This window comes from Anthonomus grandis, chromosome 8 (genome assembly GCF_022605725.1).
Source record: "Anthonomus grandis grandis chromosome 8, icAntGran1.3, whole genome shotgun sequence".
NCBI classification, from domain to species: domain Eukaryota; kingdom Metazoa; phylum Arthropoda; class Insecta; order Coleoptera; family Curculionidae; genus Anthonomus; species Anthonomus grandis.
Genome location: NC_065553.1, coordinates 27,908,365 through 27,929,390, shown reverse-complemented (window position 1 = coordinate 27,929,390; position 21,026 = coordinate 27,908,365). Strand labels below are relative to the sequence as shown.

The following is a 21,026-nucleotide window of genomic DNA, read 5'->3' as shown; positions in this document are numbered from 1 at the left end:
ATTACCTAAATTTGCAATTAAATTTTTGTGACACCATCTATCTAGGCCCTTGCCTTGAGTCTTCTGACTCATATAGAATACAAAAACTTCAGAACTCCTGTCTTAGGTTTGTATATGGCATAAGAAGGAGAGAACATATTTCACATAAGCTAAAGGTTGCGGGGTGGTTAAATATGTACAATCGTAGAGAGCGTAGGGCATCTTATTTGCTTCTTTTTCAAAATTCTTAAGTCAAGGATTCCTTCATATTTACATCGAAAAGTTAGATATCGGACTGACGTGCATAACTTGAATATTAGAAGAAAACAATTATTAATTATTCCTTCACACAATAAAGAATTTTTTAAGAGATCGTTTTCTTACTTAATAGCACACTATACTAACAAATATTGTATAAATGATTTTACCATGTCAGAAAAAACTTTTAAAATGAAAACTAAACTAATTCTAATAAATCAATAACAAATTACTCACTTAAGTATTTATAGTAAAAAATTGTTTTTTATTTTTATTTTTAAATTATAAAATCGAATTATTTATATGTGCCAACCTTTTCCTTGTCCAATTCCAGCTCCTTTTCCTATTCTCTCCTTATTCCATCAGTATGCTTTTTATTCGTGTTGTATTAACTTTCTTCTTTTTTTTTTTAACTGGGAAAATGCTTTTGTTTATTATTTATAAGTGTCATTTATAATTTATAATTATTAAATATATATAAGGCCTCAATAGAATTCAGGGAATCTCACAGGGGTTGTTCCCTGGAAGTCTGAAAACATGGCCTATTAGTCACCTTCTGGAATTTTATTTGTATTTGTATAAAATTTAAGTTCTATAGATATTTTTTAATTGTTTCAATACACATTAAATGTGCTCTTTGTAAAGAACGAACTATTAAATATGTGATATGCATTTGGTTTATAACAGAATTGTAATTTTTTATTTTTCTGGTGATTAATAAAAGTCTTATTATTATTATTATTATTATTATTATTATTATTATTAAAACAACCTTTAATAAGATACCTAAGTACCTAATTATTAACAAAAAAAATTTAACCATTTAGTTCTTGAATTACGTAAACTTTGATAATGTAAAATTTATTTAGTTTGGTGCCTATAAAAACAAATAATTTAAAGTATTATCAATTTGCATATTTTTCCTAAGTAGGTACATTAAATAATAATTTTATGCCAGATAATAAAGTTATTATAAAATTGTGCTCCGTCTTCCCCTACAGTTCGAATTAGACGAAACTCGTAAAATAATAGCTATCTTTTACCAGAATTCCCCTTTACATTTTTTGCTAGTTCCCAGTCGGCGAGGAGCTCGGCGGCCTGCCTTTGAGATCGAAAGATAAAAGGTTTTTCTCCGAGTGAAGCAACTTGTATTTTATTCAGTAAACTTTGATATTTCTTTCAAAACAAATTGACTGACCTCGGGCACCAGTAACTTTTTACGTACTCTCAAAGTGACGAATTTAAACGTTTCTGACGCTCGTAACAATCTTCTCAATCACTCCTAAATCTACATTTTTTAAATACATATTTGTATTTGGTGTGTTTTCTTACATCTTATAAAACCATAATGGCTCATAGACTAAGAAATGTACTCTTTTCCGAAATGGCGGATATGGTTTTGATGTTTGGTAAGTTTTAAATATTATTGTAAACAGTAAATACCTGTGAGTTCTCAACTAGGAAAATGTTGCTCTAATGCTAGTTTAGCCGCTAGCACTATGCCCAGACATTCCCAAACCGATTTCATCCCAAAAGAAAATATTTTTTAAATCTGATTAACCGCCTAAGGGAGACTGGAAGTTTCAGCGAAAGACGGTTCAACCAGGGCAAGAGGAAGAAATTTTAAGAATTGTCGAAGAATCACTAAACCTTAGTACTAGGGTTTTGGCTGAACAGATGAGAAATATTGGGAAAACCGAAACACAATATTTTACGGAGTCAACAACTTTACTCATTTCATCTTCAAATAGTACAGGGTCTTTTACCCGACGATCCCGAGGCAAGACTTGGTTTTTGTAGATGAATAATAGAAATATGGATTTTATAAGGGCGATTCTGTTTACTGACGAAGCCACGTTTACGAGAAACGGCATGAAATATCCATAACGCACACATATGGGCTGAAGAGAAACCTAGGGCCATAGTTGAGACACATTATCAAGTAAATTTTAAAGCCAATGTGTGGGCAGGTCCTGTGAATAACTTTCTTTTAGAACCTGTCATTTTACCAGATAATTTGACTGGTGATTCAATTCTGTTTTTACAAGAAATACTGCCCGAATAACTTGATGATTTGCCTCTAAATTTAAGACAAAATCTTTGGTTTTAACTCGACGGTAATCGATTTTCTCGCTCATTTTGCTATAAATGGGATAGATATAGGAACTATTTACATCAAGTATTTCTTAATCGCTGGATTGGTCTGGGTCGTGATGTTCCTGTTACGTGGCCACCCCGTTCGCCCGACCTTACACCTTTGTAATTATATTGTTATTTTATTCGAATAATGTAAAAAAATTGCTATAATTAACTTTTTTTCAATCTTCTCAAAAATATTTACATATTTGTATGTGTTCCCTAGACCATTGTGATGTGTGTATATGATTGTATTATTCTAAAATCTAAATCATTTCCTATCTCTTATTCTAAAATAAGAGATAGGAAATTTTATTTTCTATTATCCACCTATTAATGTCTTTTTTTACCTTATAGTATGGACTTGATCTAATTTCATTTGGCAGCATATTATAGAGCTTATGTCCTACATAGTATATGTGTTTCTGACATAGGGTATGTTTAGGACTTTGTTTAAGATTACAAGATTTTGCGCAGCCATGATCAATTTGTTTTTTATAAAATGGTGATTTAAGCATTAACCTTATAGTTGCCTTAATATGAAGTTGTTCAAGTGAAAGCAGGTCGCTTTTCTTGAAGACAAGTTCTGTAGGGTATCTTCTGTTTTTAAAAAACATAATTTTAATAATCCGTTTCTGTGTTATTTTTAATTTAGATAAAACAGTGCTACCCGCACTTCGCCAGACAACCAAACCATAGCTGAAAATTGATTCAATTAAGGCAAAATAAACTGATTTTATTGTTTGCAATGAGAAAATATTTCTTAATTCATAAAGATTAAAAATAAGCTTTCTTACTTTATCTGTTACATATTTAATTTGTGTTTTCCAAGAAAAAGTTTCATCTAAATAAACTCCTAGGAATTTGATTTATTCTGTCTTTTTAATTTTATCATTACATTTACATAAGAGGCCAAAGTTACAATTTGCTTGGTGTATTTTAAGGCTCGGTATATTCGGTATGCTCTGATTTAAGAATGTTAAAAAAAAAATTTAGTTTTGTCCATATTTAGTGTAAGCAAGCTGTAGTCCAGCCATTCTTTTATTTTTTGTATTGCAATCTCAGCACATCGAGTTGCTTCTTCCCATTTTTTTACCACTGACATTATACTGTTTATATACACATTAAATAGTAGTGTAGAGAGGACGGTTCCTTGTGGCACCCCGATTTCAACAGTTTGATGTTTACTGTTTTTTCTTCAAATGCTTACCCATTGTTTTCTTCCTCTAAGGTAGGATTTAATTAGGTTGTTAGGAACACCTATAATAAGCGTGATAAGAGAACTGTGTGTGCCACTGTGTCGAATGCCCTCTGGAGGTCCAAGAAAATACCTATGACCTTTTCTCCCTTGTCCATATTTTGTAGTATTTTCTCAGTTACCCTGCAGAGTGCATTCTCCGTATTTGACCCCTCTCTAAAACCGAATTGCTTATCATTTAATAATTTGTTACTTTCAAGGTTTACGTTACTAGTTGTTTTTTTTTAACATTTCTCTATTATTTTACTTATTGTGCTTGTCATAGTAATTGACCTGTAATTATTTGTTAGTTTTTTATCGCCCTGCTTATAAAGTGGAAGTATTTTGGTGCTTTTTAGTATATCCGGGAAAATTCCACTTTTAAAGACTAGATTTATTAGGTGACATAATGGCTTCACAAGATATTGTTTAAATTTTTTAATTAAATTTGAGGAATTATTGTCTTCCCCTCCCCTTACCCCATTTTTAAGTGATTTTATTTGATTGGTCACTTCTATGTCAGAAACAGCATTTAAGAAAAAAATTATCAAGTGTTTTTGTATATTCGCACAATAGTCGTTATTTTGTTGTAAAATATATGTAAACAACCACCTGCTTCACTTAACTAAATATACAATATATAATCAATAATTGTTTTCAGGAAGGTTTCTACCTACAACGATTGTTGCTATTCTGACCTTTAACTTAAAAATACTGGAAAAAAATTGCAACTCTAACCTTAAATCAGTTGGCATTTATTATGATTTTTAAAAGGCATTTGACAATATTAATCGTGTCTGCTTAAGAAATTATATATAATATTATATATTATTATTAATTTATAGTGTATTATATATATCAGTCTTGCTAGATATTAATTTTAAAATAAAACACAAGTCTGAATTATTACGCCTTAACTCAAGTGCGTCCAAAGAGAGAACTGACATTACCGATTTGTAATCAGTATGACCATTAGCTAATAGAACCTTAAGTTTAAAAGAACAATTTCTTAAGAATTTATTTTGGACTTTCTCAATATTTCCAATATGCGATTTATAAAATGGAGACCATACAGAACTAGCATACGCCAAACTAGAACGGACTAACGAACAGTACAGAACTTTATAGACAGAGCATGACAAGTTTTGACATGCATCTAGTTATAAATCTTAGATTTCTATACGGTTTCTGAACTAACTTTTCAGCATGAGACACAGATATCAACTTAGAATCGAAAATTACTCCGAGATCCCTAACTTCCGCTACCCTTTTTAAAATAGTGGAACCTATAGTATACTCAAACAATGTAAGATTGCTTCCGAAAGTTATTGAATAACACTTCGGAACATTAAAATCTAAACCATTAAGGTTGCACCATTCATAAAGATTATGCAAGTCATCCTGTAACAATTGACATTGAACATTTTAATCAATAGACAAAAACATTTTTAAATCATCAGCGAATAATAAAAATTAACAATTTATTACGAATAATCCTATATCATTAACAAAGATTGTAAAAAGCAACGGACCCACATGTGACACCTGAGGAACGCCAGATGGCACAGAAAAACTGCCAGATAAGATGTTATTAAGCTGTATAAATTGCGATCTAACCAGTAGATAGTCCCTTAGCCAACAAATAACCTTTGATCCAAAACCCAAAGCTTTGTCAGTAGAAGCGCATGATTAACTCTGTCGAATGCCTTCGAAAAATCCGTATAAAAAGCATCAACTTCTGAACCCTTACCAAAAGCATTAAACAGATAATCTCCATAACATATTAAGTTAGTAACAGTGGAACGACCTTTTTGAAAACCATGTTGATTGTTAATAAGATTTCAAAACAAGTAAATTGCCTGCAAAGTGGGAGTATTACAAGCAACTTAGGAACTATACCACGACAGCCGTTAGAGCAGAAAAAAAAGCTTTTTATAGTAATAAATTTAAGAACTGTACCATCGTACCGAAAAAAAACTGGGACATTAAAATTTAGTCTCCTAGTCTATTATAGTAAAAATCATTCCTTGGGTATGGTATTCATATTTACGCATTATGCATTTTTGGAGTCTTAATAATTACATATTTAAATCATAATATTGATACAAAACATTTTTATTTTTCGATATTTATTTTTATTTGGAACACATTCTATAAATAAACCAAAACTAAATAATATCTGTTTTGATAATATGGAATAAAAAATTATTAATACTAAGTAAGCGCACCGTCGTTATCAATTACAGTTTGAAAACGTCGTGACATACTTAAAATTAAGTTTCTGGTATACTCTTCGGTTATTTGGTCCCATGCGTCATCTATCTTTAGGCGTAATTCATTCTGATTTCTAGGCCTAAAGTTATCTTTATACATATATTTTGCCATTTTACCCCAAACGTTTTCAATTAGGTTGATATCAGCGCTTGTCGAGGGCCACGGTAAAACTTGAATTCGTCTTTCGTCTAGATAGTTTTGAACTTTATGGGCTGTATGTATAGGAGCATTATCATGTTGGAAGATAAAATCTTGCTTATAGACTACACCAACCGATGGCATCATAACATTGTTCAGGATATTGCAATATCATAAGGCATTAAGCCTTCCCTGCACTATTTGACAAACGCCTGGTCCTCTAAAACTAATCCAAGCCCAAACGTTTATACTAAATCGTCCACAAGACATTCTGTTTTTCATGTAATTTTTTCCTTCATTATACCATTCTGAATCATTTGTTTAAGATTGTTATGGATTTATCAGCAATATCATTATTAATTCAAAATATCTTAACTATTTGACACTGTAGTCTCACAAATTTTGTAAAATCATTGACCCAATGTGTATTTATTCACATTTTTTTACTGTTTTAACTAAAATATTCATAACAATTGTTTTAAGTCAGTTATATAATTTTCTTGCCATCGAGAAACTTTACATTAGTTATTAAGGTATTTTTGTAGGTCTGGGAAACGAGTAAAGAGGCTGTTCATAAAAGTAATGAAGAATCAGCTGGAAGTAACTCTGGAGCAGATCTGCTAGAAAAGGTTGATGCGGGAAGCGATATAATGATTAAAACCAAAACTCAGAAACGCAAAAGGAAGAAAAAGAAAATTGTGTACCCCCCCGAGATGGAAAGCAATAAAAAAATCAGGAAGTATTGGCCTAAAAGGTTTTCACTTTTTAGTAAATACGACGAAGGTATTAAGCTGGATGAAGGTAATCAACTGTCTTAATTTCTCTTTAAAACACCAAAAATTTATGCTGCAAACAGCTCAGCATCTAATTATTAAAAGCAAAGCTTTGGGATCATGGCTGATTCTTTTCTTTCCATTATTCTGATTTAATGGAACTTAAGGAAGTTTCAATTGCATTTTTCCTATTTTTAGAAAGTTGGTATTCAGTAACACCTGAAATAGTTGCAAAACATGCAGCCGACAGATGTGCGACTGATGTCATCGTGGATGGGTTCTGCGGTGCTGGAGGAAACAGCATTCAGTTCGCGTTAACATGCAAAAGAGGTATTTTTCTATATTTAATTTGGTTTTATTTATCTTGAAACCGGTAGTAGAGTTGATGAACAAATCGTTGGCCCAAGTTAGGATTTTTATTCAATAATTTAGTTTTTCCTTTTAATATTTAGAAAAATAAAGTAAGGTAGGATATTAGATATGAAGAGTTACTTATTTTTTTGGGTATTATTTGTCACTTATAGCAAAAATCAATTTAGAAAATACTATCTCACACGCTCAAAAATTGAAAAGAAGAAGAGAATAGACTTATTCGCGTATTTAAAAGTAATATGAACTTAAATCTATAATGATATCTTTCGATATACTTAATTTAATGTAAGTTCAATAAGTTTTAAATACAATAATTTACTTGAGATATAATAGATTTTTTTATATACCCAGGAGCTGAGGTATCTATTCATCTCTGAGCTTGTTTCTTCTTGGCAATATCCTACCTAACATTGTTATGAATATTAAAATTAAAAACGATAAAAACAACGAAAAGACCTATTTTTTAAAAAAATACCTAATTTGATATAAGTAAATCATTATGGATTCGTCACAATACAGATTTTAATTAAATATGAATACGAGCTCATGGCTCCATAGATATAATAATTTAAAAAAATCAATTTTGATAATTCAGCTTATGAAACAGTATTTGCTAAATTTAATTATTGTTTATGTAGTGTCATAATAACCAATAAAATATACAGGGTGTTTCCTAACTACGGTACGAAACTATACAGGGTGAATCGTTAGGTCGTTTTATGAAAAAAAGTTCCTATGAACGTATGTCGGGTTGTCGGCAGTTGCTTTGTTTCTGAGATACAGGGCGATGAAGGTTCCAAAAAATAACGGTATTTAAAAAATACTATAACTATCCTTAAACCGATTTGGTTGAAATTTGGTGCAGTTATTTGAAGTTATAAGACGCTTATTTAGCTGTAACTAGATTGAAATTATTAGGTCCAGTGGCGTGTCAGTGGGCACTACATGCTTATTGTTGAGAAAAAAACAAGGCCAATAATTAATTGTTTTGCAGCTTTTTATTTATTTTTGTATTTAAGCAACTAAAAATACAACGTTTTCGTATCTTATATTATCTGCATATCTGGCTTTGTTTTCGAAAAAAAAAATTTAAGTATCTTTAACTCATTCTAAAAATTATCCATGGACGACAACATGAAATAAAAACCAATTAATTCGATAAACAATTTCGATCTTAAAGTAAATGAGCAAAATGTACACCTTCTGATAAAATACACGACTGCAAACGATTTGTCATTGAGTGTCTGACACGCTCAAAAATACCTGGAGTATCCCTTATGATATTGCAATTGACAATAATTATCCGATTCCTCAAGTCATTCACATCTAGAACAGGAGTTTTATAAACAAGAGCCTTCAGATGACCCCATAAATAGTAATCCAGGGGATTCATATCAGGACTGCGAGCCGGCCAATTTTGAGGTCCTGCACGTCCAGTCCAGCAATTCCGAGGCAGTAGAGCTTGTACACGCTGTAAAGTCGAAATTATACCCATTTGTAGTTACGTCATCCAGGTGAGAAAAAACGTATGGCGTAGATATTTTTGCCAATCAATATTAGGTTAGAAACTTTACCATCGCCTTCAGAAATTAATAGTCTGCTATGTATTTTTATACGTTCAGAAATTAACAAATGATTTATTTTAGCAGAATATTATTATATTTTTATATTCGTGTTTTACTTTCATTCCCAAAAAATTTTAAAAAATCTTGTAGTATTTATTGTATTACTAACAAACTTAACTATTAACAAATATTATTATAATTAATCATAAATAGTGGGACATAAACAAGTCCGAAACGGAATTGCAGTTCAAATTGAGAATTAAGAATAGAGCGAGCCGAAGATGCAACAAAATTGAGCACAACAACGATAGCAAATATAAAGAAGAATGGGATAAAATCAGATCAAGATTACGCTGCTCATATATTTTCCAAGGTTCCAAGCAAAACACCGCAAAAACCAAATCTACAACATAATTGAAAAGTAGAATTCGGCACGAGCAGTAGACGTAACAAAACCGAGCTTACAAAAATTGTGAATAATGGTATAAAATTATTTTAACTCGCTGGGAAAAATTTTAATTATAAATAATACTGGCAATTTAATTTACTTGTTCATGAAAAAAATGTTGAAGGAATATGTTAACACATTAAAATGAAAATACCATTCCAAAAAATAAAACATACAAACTCAAAAAAACACGCCATATTGCATTACCAAGTTAATGAAATTTCAACGATATGATTGAATACTTAAACAACGATCATAAAATTTTGTTAGAACAAAAAAAGCTTAATCAATCTCGTCAGTATTGTCAGAGTCAGAACTGAAATCAGAGATATTGTCTTCGTCATCGTCTTCTTCGTCAGTCGTAATCACAAGTGGCAGAATGTCATAGGCATCACACACTTGTATTGCCTCCCAAGCCTTTTCAATTACCTTTTCTGTATGAAAAACATATTTTTGCCAATGATCTATAGAAATTTCGTTTACTCCCATGTAGTCAGAACTTCTAAAGGTGACCCCTTAAAATTGGAAATATATTGATCATATTTTCGTTTACATTCCGACCATACCATTTCAATTGCATTAAACTGGCGTGGTATATGGTGGCAGTCGCAAAATTTTGTGTCCTAAAGGTTTAACATATACAAGTACTTTTTTTCACTAGGGCAGTTTCTGCGTGCAATACTCCTTATTTTATCTTTCATGGCTTTTTCTGCTTGGTATCTGCTTTGTCCAAGATTTTCTCGGGATTTCTTCTAATAAACCAGAGTGGTAACTTGCATTGTCCATGATTATAAATGACTTTGGGGGAAGATTTGGAACCAGCTGAGTTTTAAACCGGTTTTCGAAGTTTTTCCTGTTCATATTGTCATGATAATCTCCCGTTTTTAATCCACTCTTGAATATTAAATTTGCACCCTTTATGAAACGATCTTTGGTTCTGGCGTGGACCACGATATAACGATGACCTTAAAAATAAAACATAATTCAATTCTCTTCTTTTAGAAATTATTCTTCCAGACATAAATATCCAGACATAATCTAAACATAAATTTGATATAATAAGTAATGTTCCATGCACATACGAGTAGTGTATGGAGTTAAATTCCCTCATATTGTCTTAGAGAGAAATTATATGAAACTATGAAACAGATGAAATTATGAAGTTAGAGGGCCCTTACAAGGGCAATAGTTTTTATTCAAAAAAAAAATCTAAAAAGATAACCAGTTAATTTTTACCTTCACTGTTTTTCCTTGAATCCGTGTGCTTGGTGTCATCTTGCCAGCTACTACGAAATGATCCCTTGCTAAAAATCCACGTCTCGTAAATGAAAACTGGAGTAAAACCTTCCGGACCTACATTTCTATTTTTGATATACTCCCTTAAAAAATTGATTCTTTTTTGAATAATATTTGGCAAGTCCATCAAATATTTTCTGTTATTTGATTTTTTCCACTTGAAACCTATACTATTGATCCATCTTCTTAAGTAGTAAATGAAAAACTCAAAATATTCAATTTCTTCCCTGAACTTTTCTCTTATTGTTGCCAATATTACATATTCTATTCTGGCGTACACTGTGTCCCATTTTGGATGAGACTGCAGGGTATCTCTGTCATTTTTTAAGATAGAGCTTTGCGGTTTTCGCGACCCTGTATCACTTTTTTGTAAAACTTTTAAAGCCACAAACAGAAATATTCTAACTACTTTTGTTCCTGAAATACAGGGCGACAACGAAAATGTTCACTTTTGGAGATGCTATTATTTCTCAGGCCCTGTATAAGATAGAATAGAAATGAAAACTGCTTATAATAGATATTTTTACATAAAAGTCAGTGGCGTATTTAATTTTTTTTCCCAATGCACTGTTTTTAAGATTGGGCACAAACTTGGTATTTTTTAAATGGAACACTCTGTATATTTTAACGTCAAATTTTTGCATTTTTTTTTCTGAATACATTGATGTATCACAACCTAATCTTAAATGCTCACAACCTAATGATAAATTTTAGCTCAAAGAATTAGAAAATCCATATTTATGTTTATTTTTTTAATAGTAGGCCATGAATTCTTTGACACATGCATAAAAAAATGTTTTGTTTATTGCATTCATGGAAACTAAGTCACAAACAGACTCAATACATATCAATAATGATGGCTGACGGTGAAAATATGGAATTCCAAAATTTTGAAAAGTATGATATTATAAAATGTTTAAACCTTTCTAACGAAAATGTCGAAGCGGCGCAGCAATTATATTTAAATAGGTAAAGCTCTAGCTTATTTTATTTTGTTACAAAATTCAAAAAATAAAAAAGATCTTATTAGGTTTCCAGAAAGACGTCAGCCATCTCGGGCTACGGTATTCCGGTTAAAATCTAATCTTTTAAATTATGGCTGCTATTCAAAACCTAGGCAACCCCATGTTGATAGAAATGAAGCTGGCGAAATTAATGTTTTAGCGTGTGTGGAAGCAAGACCCCAAATTTCCTGTAGAAAGATAGAGGAAGAGATAGGAGTTTCCAAAACAAAAATGCAAAAAAATTTAAAAAAGCATAAATTTAAACTGTATAAGATAAATATTATTCAAGAATTGCATCCTGACGATCCGTTTAAACGACTAGAATTTTCTAATTGGTTTTTAACCAAAACTAATGAAGATCCGGATTTTGTAAAAAAGGTAATATGGTCTGACGAATCCCATATAAGCAGTAGTGGCATATTTAATAGGCAAAATACCAGACATTGGTATCAAAAAAACCAACATATTACTTTTGAACGACAGCAACAAGGCCGATTTGGTTTTAGTGTTTCCTGTTTTGTATGGGGCACTAAAATTGTATATATATTTGAGGGTAGCTTAACTGCCCAACGATATCTAAATATATTGCAAAATAATTTGCCAGAGTTGCTGGAGGACATACCTTTAGCCCAGCGACATCAAATATATTTCCAGCAAGATGGAGCGCCCGCTCATAATTCAAGGGTAGTTAGAGAATATTTAAGTACCCATTTTGATAGACGTTGGATTGGCACACACGGGCCAATCAGATGGCCCCCGAGGTCACCGGACTTAAGTGTTTTGGACTTTTTTGTATGGTCGTACTTAAAAAATAAAATTTATGCAAATCGGCATAATAATATAAATGAACTCCGAGCGACAACTGAAGAAGCATTCATAAACTTACAAAGGCAACCCTTTATAATTTTAAATGCCTTAAGACGAATACAGACTGTATGTGGTTTTTGTATAAGACAAAATGGACAGCAGTTTGAACAGTTTTATTAAATTTATATTTGTTGTTTTTTTTTTGGTTTTTGTAATTAATTTTCTAATTTGATTCTTGTAATTACTAATTAGTTTTTAATGTTAAACCTGGTCCGATATATTTTTTTTGTTTTTAACATTTTTATGTTTATATTAATATTTTAAGTTAATGTTCAAAATATAGTTAAATAAACAGGTTTAAATCACATGGCGTTTTAAAAAAGTAATAATTAAATGCATGTGTGTAAGAATTCATGGCCTACTATTAAAAACAAAAATAAATATGGATTTTTCTGATTTTTGAAGCTAAAATTTACTAAAGAATAGGTTGTGATACATCAATGTATTCAGAAAAAAAAATGCAAAAATTTGACGTTAAAATATACAGGGTGTTCCATTTAAAAAATACCAAGTTTGTGCCCAATCTTAAAAACAGTGCATTAGAAAAAAAATTAAATACGCCACTGACTTTTATGTAAAAATATCTATTATAAGCAGTTTTCATTTTTATTCTATCTTATACAGGGCCTGAGAAATAATAACATCTCCAAAAGTGAACATTTTCGTTTTCGCCCTGTATTTTAGGAACAAAAGTAGTTAGAATATTTCTGTTTGTGGCTTTAAAAGTTTTACAAAAAAGTGATACAGGGTCGCGAAAACCGCAAAGCTCTATCTTAAAAAATGACAGAGATACCCTGCAGTCTCATCCAAAATGGGACACAGTGTACATAGAATAAATTGTGTCCTGAATTCTATGTTTCAAATATGTTGTAATTTTGGTTTTTGCTGTCTTTTGCTTGGAAGATATACGGGCTGCGTAATCCTGATCTGATTTTATCCCATTCTTCTATATATTTGCGATCGTTGTTTTGCTCAATTTTTTGCATCTGCAACTCGCTCTATCACATTCTCAATTTGAAGTGCAACTCCGTTTCGGACTTGTTCCTTTTCCAGTTGAAAAAAAGCCAATATATTTAAAATCATCAGCTGCGATTGTTCATTATACCAATTATATCTTTTTTTAGGCATTATCTAACACTTTTCGAAATAACTTTCAAGAACAAGTTGACAAACCAATATTTTTGATTGACAGTGACGGATATTTCACATAACCTAGTATATAAAAGATGAATAATCATCAGACACCAATTTTTTTTCAAAAGTTTGTTGTCGCCGCTGTTTGGAATATGCTAAACAAAGATAAACAAAAATGACGTCATTACAAATGGGTATAATTTCGACTTTATGTGATATGGATGCAGGAGGTTTCTTTTTAGAGCTGCAGTGCAATCTTCCTGATACTATTGGAAGGATCTTCTTCTATCGCATCAAGTATAGCTTCTTCCAGTTCAGGCGTTTTTATAGTTTCTGGTCTTCCACCACCTATATTTTTATTAAAACTCCCAGTTTCACATAATCTTGCATGTAGTTTTATAAATGTTTTTGCACATGGAATTACTCTGTTAGGATATCTCTCCTGGTAAATTCTTCGTGCTTCTTCCGCATTTCCATTTGCTAATCCATAAATAAAGTGCATGTCGGTCATTTCATGGTTAGTAAAATTATTCATGATGGAGTAATAAATCACTGCTAATTGACAGCTGAATTTTACTTATAGCAATTCTATCACTGTCAGCTGGTCTCCAAAGCAGGTAGGTACAAAGGAGGTACTTGAATGGACTTGCCAATTATTTGTCATAAGAAGCAATGTATTTGTTATTTTGTTGTATTACAAAAATCTGATAATAAAAATCGTAGAAGTTGAATGTTTATTATCATAGTAAACAAGACACAAGAGACCAAAAAGTCGTGCATTGGAGGGTGAACATTTTGCTTATGTACTTTAAGGTCGAAATTGTTTATCGAATTAATTGGTTTTTATTTCATGTTGTCGTCCATGGATAATTTTTAGAATGAGTTAAACATACTTTAAATTTATTTTTTTCGAAAACAAAGCCAGATGTGAAGATAATAAGATAAGATACGAAAAAGTTGTATTTTTAGTTGCTTAAATACAAAAATAAATAAAAACCTGCAAAACAATTAATTATTGGCCTTGTTTTTTTCTCAACAATAAGCATGTGGTGCCCACTGACACGCCACTGGACCTAATAATTTCAATCTAGTTACAGCTAAATAAGCGTCTTATAACTTCAAATAACTGCACCAAATTTCAACCAAATCGGTTTAAGGATAGTTATAGTATTTTTAAAATACCGTTATTTTTTTGAACCTTCATCCCCCTGTATCTCAGAAACAAAGCATCTCCTGACATACGTTCATAGGAACTTTTTTTCATAAAACAACGTAACGATTCACCCTGTATAGTTTCGTACCGTAGTTAGGAAACACCCTGTATAAGTAATTTTAATAGACAATAACAAAATGCGAGAAGCCATTTGTATAACGTGTATATAATTTTAAATTGTAACGTACGTCACAATTTAAAAATTAAACAAATTATACAATTTAAAAATTCTGATATAGAAGACAATAACCATCATTCAAAAGACTATATACATCAGGCTGCGTTAGCAAGGCGTATGGCTAAAATAGCGCCTAAACTATACCGAGTAGAAAAAAACTTATGTAACATGGTTAAAAGGTTGACAAAAATCTACAAACTACAAATAATTTTACATATACAGGGTGCGTCAAAAATATGTTACGGAAAAATATGTAGCTTTTTCAAATGAAACACTCTGTATTTAGTGGCGTTATGCTTTTGGGGACAACAAGAGCTTTACATTGATACCTCATTTTTTAAATTTCATTACGGTGCACTGTGATCAATTAATTCAAATTAGCAAGAAAATAGTAAAGAATCTCGAATAATTAAGCGACGAGAAAAAATGTGGTAGTAAGCTTTGAAATCGTTTCCATGGATATTTCTAATACAAACATGTTTAAACTATTTGTCAGTTTTGAAGTATTTGAATTTAAACTATTTTTGTATTCATGTTTTGTTGCAGATATTAATATACAATTTTAAATTACAAATTTAATATAGTAAAGTGTAATAAGTTTTTAAATCTTTCCACAATGGAAGGAGCAGTTATACGTATAAGTATTTAAAAATAGTTACTTCTTGTCTTTGACAGAAGTAAATATTTTTAAATTCACTATTGTAAATTATTTTGATAAATAGAGAAGTCCGAATTACCAGGTTTTACTTTAAAATATATTTTAGTTGATAGAAACATTATTAGAGAATCTTTCCATATGCAAAAATTTGCCATCCAGGTTCGTCTTTATAATTTGCATAATTTTTTTAAGGTGCAGACTAATCAATAACTAGAATTCTACCATATACAGTATTGTGCATAAATATAGCAACATTCTTGTTTCGCATTAATTTTATCAGTTAAATATCGATTTACCTGCTGTAAAGTTGTTATTTTTAAATCTCAGAATTAACTTAAAATGGGTCGCTCAAAAACCGTCTCTGGTGATGTAAGAAAAATTATTGTGGAGCATTACGAAAATGGTGTTAGGGAGAGTGACATTGCAAGAAGCTTACGGCTTCACAGGTCAATCGTATCCAGAGTTTGCAAAAATTTCGCCTTACTGGAACAGCTGCACCAGCGCCCATTCCTGGTAGACCCAGAAAAACAAATTTGAGGATGGATAGGCAGCTGCTACGAATTTCCAAAGAAAATCCTTTTTTGTCTTCTTCCCAAATTTTGGCAAAATTAAAAGAGGGTGGTGGAGTAAACCTCAGTTCCAGTACCGTAAGGAGAAGATTACTTGATGCCATCTTACCTGCTCGTCGCCCCGCCAAAAAGCCGTTACTCTCAAAAAAGAACGTCAAGGCTCGTTTTCACTGTGCCCAATCTCATGTCCACTGGTCTGTAGCTGATTGGAAGAAAGTCGTATTTAGTGATGAATCTAAATATAATTTATTCAGGACTGATGGAGTGATGTACGTCAAACGCCCCAGTGAAGAAAGATTAAACAAAAAGTACATTTGCCCCACAATTAAACATGGGACCCATAGTAAGAATAGTGGGCAAAATGGATCGTTTCATGTACAAAGACATTCTGCAAACACATTTAGTGCCATATATAGATGAAGTCATGCTAGAAACGGCCATATTTCAGCATGAAAACGATCCAAAACATGCTTCTCAATTTGTTAAGAGGTGGCTATGCGATGAAAAAATAAATGTAATGGTCTGGCCATCTCAATCGCCAGACCTAAACCCTATAGAGAATTTATGGCATTACATTGACACCAAAATCAGGCACCTAACATGCTCTAATACAAATATTCTCTTTGAAATAGTGGAAAAAGCTTGGAAAGAAGTGAACAATGACTATATTATGAAATTAATTGAGTCCATGCCAAGATGATGTGCAGATGTTATAAAGGAGAAGAGGTATTACACGAAATATTGAATTGATTTTAATTTAGTTAGGTTATATTTTTTTAGAATCAAAACTATTTTTTGTTGCTATATTTTTGAATAATTTGCATAAGCATAAAACAATTTGGTGTTTTATTTATTATGATACGAAAAAAATTATAATATGAAAATATAAACAGGGTATAACTATTCTTGTAAATAATATATAAACCTTACTTATAAAATAGATACAAAAAAAATACAGGGTGTCCTAAAAGTGATGGATAATCTCAAACAGGAGATAGAGGGAGTCATTTACAATCAAAATCACCCCCTATGTTCTTATGCAATTGTGAATAGGTTAAAAGTTATAGCCATATATGTGTATTTTTTTAATTCCAGCACCTTTGTCAAATAAAAGCTTTACAGTTGATTAAACAATCTGTTTTTTTTTATTGTACCTAGAAATGATGTGCCTCTCCAACAAAAATATGTTTCTTAAACATTGCTTTTTAAGAGCACTAGAAAAACAATTTTTTGGACTTTTTACAACTTTAAAAATAAGTACTTAACTTTAATGCCATTTTTTTGCGAAGAAAATATGTCATGCGAGTGACCCTGAACCTTAAAAACTTCTTTAAATCATACTGATTCCAGCAAAGTACAACTTGAATAGATTATTAAAATTTCCTATTGTCTAATTAAATTTTTATTTTTTTAAGAAATAAGCAAAAAAAATATTCCATGGCTAAATCAATATTTTGCTTTATTATTTTACGAAAAAATAATAAAATTAAGATAGTAAAGTGTCTCAAAAATGTTTAAAAAATACATAAAAGTATGTCGACTTCTAATACTGACCAATTTATCTGCGGTTATTTTGAAGAATGTTGATTTGTCGTGTTTTTTGTCGTAAACAAAATTTAAAAATAATTTAAAATAGGTAGTGTTGTGTTGTCCAGGTACTGGCTAAGTACATACAATTTTGTATTATTTATACAACTGAACACATAATGCCTTATACTGTCCGTGAGTATGCAGAAATGCATTATGTTTATGGATTTTGTAATGGGAACGCTCGAGCGGCTGAAAGGGAATATCGTGAACGATTTCCTGATCGTTAACGATATCCTGACTACAGGGTGTTTCAACGAGTGCATAACGCATACGTGGAGGGGCAGATTCCTGGAAATCCTCGCAGAATAGGAAGACCTGATGAAAATGCTGAGGCAGAAGATGACATCATTGAAATGGTATTAGAGGAACCTTCAACTAGTGTTCGCCGCATATCAAGACGGTCTGGTATTCCGAGAACAACAGTACACCGCATTCTACGAAGAAACCAGTTGCATCCCTATCATGTACAACGGGTTCAAGATCTATTACCGGGTGATTATGACAAGAGGGTGGAGTTTTGTAGAGAAATGCTTCATCGTAATAGGCAGGATCCACAATTTTTTAACAAAATTTTATGGTCAGACGAATCTAGTTTTCAGAGGGCGGGAATATTTAATATTCACAATTTACACCACTGGGCATATTTTAACCCCAGAATTGTTAGAAATGACCGCTTTCAACATCAATTTAGTGTAAACATGTGGAGTGGCATTCTTAACGGTTCATTAATTGGGCCGTTTGAACTACCAGCCAGATTAAATGGTGAAATCTATAGGAGATTTTTGGAAGAAAACTTACCTGTTTTACTTTAGGATATTCCATTAAATATTCGTCAATCAATGTGGCTGCAGCACGATGGAGCACCCGCCCATTACAGCCTTCAGGTGAGACAGTTTTTAAATGAGGCCTACCTTGGTCGTTGGATTGGACGGGGAGGTACAATTCGTTGGCCACCGCGCTCCCCCGACCTCAATCCAATTGATTTTTTTCTATGGGGGTACTTTAAGGAGTTGGTATACGCCAGGGAAAATCGTAATGAGGAAGAGCTACGCCACCAAATAATTACAGCAACTAGATTAATTACCCAAAATGAACTTTCATTCAGAATGATTAAGAGAAATTTTATACGCCGATGTAGGTTATGGCATTAGATTTCGCGGCAGACATTTTGAACACTTATTGTAAATGATAGCAAAATTATCATGTAAAACAATAAACCATTTTCTAATGTTTTTTGTACCTTATTGCAATCCACCAACCCAACAAAACACAATTATTTATTTTAAAAAATTGGTAAATATTGATTTAGCCATAAAATTCTTTTTTGCCTCTTTTTTGAAAAACTCAAAATTTAATTAGCCAATAAGAAATAATGTATTTAAGTCATGCCTTGCTGGAATCGGTAGGAAACGTAGAAGTTTTTAAGCTACAGGGTCACTCTTATGTCTTACATTTTTGAGAAAAAAATGGCATCAAAGTTAGGGGTACTCATTTTTAAAGTTGTAAAAAGTCCAAAAAGAAATTTTTTTTAGCTCTTTCAAAAAGTAATATTTAAAAAAATATTTTTATTAGAAAGGTACATCACTTCTAGGTAAAAACAAACAAAAAAACGCATTGTTTAATTCACTGTATAATTTTTTTATAAGCTTTTATTTGACAGTGTGCTTGAATTTAAAAAATACATAAAAATGGCTATAACTTTTAAACTATTCACAATTGCATAACAACATAGGGGATGATTTTGATTGAACATGACTCCCTCTATCCTCTGTTTGAGTTTGATCCATCACTTTTGGGACACCCTGTATAACAGGAAAGTTCAATGTTGCTATCTTTTTGCACAATACTGTATAAGTTTTTATTAGGCCTCTTCTTTGTGATACAATTTTTAATTTATGTTAATTGTCAAGCAAATTAATGTCAGTACAATATTATACCTATAATATTTCAATAGGAAAAGCACTATTTGTGTAGGCAGTATACTAATACTATAGATAAGATATTTTCTTATATTATACAATATGTATATAAATTGTCTACAGTTAACTAATTTTAAATTCCTATCAACTTGAGCATTTTTTACAAATCTTGTAGTCGAACAAATAACATCTTTGCTCCATATTATTTTGCAGTAATAGCAATAGACATTGATCCAAAAAAACTAGAATTAGCAAGAAACAATGCCGCAGTATATGGTGTGTTGGACAAAATCGAGTTTATTCAGGGAGATTTCTTCCATTTGGCTGAATCGCTTAAAGCGGATGCGGTATTTTTAAGCCCCCCATGGGGCGGGATCTCCTATGGAATGGAAAAAGTTTACGACTTGGAAACGATGTTGGAACCAGTTTCGTTTTCAAAGTTATATGAAGCGGCTTGCAAAATAAGCAGGAATATTGCGGTTTTTTTGCCTAAAAATAGTAATACCACTATGGTAAGTAAAAAAAATATATTATTTGATATTGAAACGGGTTGTGAATATGGTTTTGTTTGAAGATTCTAAAAATGGCTGGACCAGGAGGAAAAGTGGAAGTTGAACAAGATTTTATTAACTCAAAGCAAATAGCGATTACTGCTTACTATGGAAACCTCATAAAGGAATAACCCAATCCTAGTAACTGGCTTATCTATATTCACATATGTTTTGCATTAATTTAAGTAAAAAGCATGTAAGCTAATAGTTTTGTTTATTGTAACTTTTTCAGAATATATATCAATCTGTGATATTAATTCCTGTTTTTGTTTTACCCATGTAAACATGCTTCAATGAAGTGGATGAAGGAGCGAACACAGTTATTCTAATTTTAATTTTTTTTGTTTGTGTGGATAGGTTCAGGGTGTTGAGAGAATATTCACTTGCTGACCTTAGTGGGCATGCGTTCCATGAATGCACGTTTTTGGACTTCATCGGGATTGCTTATTAATTCTATTAGGAAGTTTAGGGATTGTTTTTTTGGGAAATATTAGGGATCTTTGGGGAGTTGCTTTTTTTGCTGCGGATTGGGCAAATGATTTGTGATATTGTTATATGGTGTGAGACATACAAAAATTTGCTTATTTTACGCCAATTCAATACCTACAAAATAAAGCAATTAAAATATTCCGAATTCAAATATCAAGTACTTAAACCTACGTTGTGGTCTTGGTTTAATAAGAACAATATTAAACAAGAAAGCTTATAACATGGTATGATTCATTTTTTGAACCAAATTGATGAAAACTCACTAAAACAGTATTTCTATTGAGATTACTTTTTGCTATTTTATTACAACAATGGGCTGTGGTATGCACATACCATAGACTAATTAAGATAAACAATTTGTATAATAGTGAAGCGAAT

General features: G+C 31.5%; 1 protein-coding gene across 2 annotated transcripts in view; it reads left to right on the top strand.

Moving 5' to 3' along the window:
* The window catches only part of LOC126739401 (trimethylguanosine synthase), an 83,528-nt gene extending 63,112 nt beyond the window's left edge, over nt 1-20,416 (top strand). For both annotated transcript variants that reach the window (XM_050445071.1, XM_050445070.1), the window contains exons 8-11: nt 6,568-6,823; nt 6,994-7,125; nt 19,822-20,120; nt 20,183-20,416. In XM_050445071.1, the coding sequence (XP_050301028.1) occupies nt 6,568-6,823; nt 6,994-7,125; nt 19,822-20,120; nt 20,183-20,290 (795 nt within the window). In that variant the 3' untranslated portion in view covers nt 20,291-20,416. The remainder of the gene's footprint in view (nt 1-6,567; nt 6,824-6,993; nt 7,126-19,821; nt 20,121-20,182) is intronic.
* The last annotated feature ends 610 nt before the right edge of the window (nt 20,417-21,026 follow it).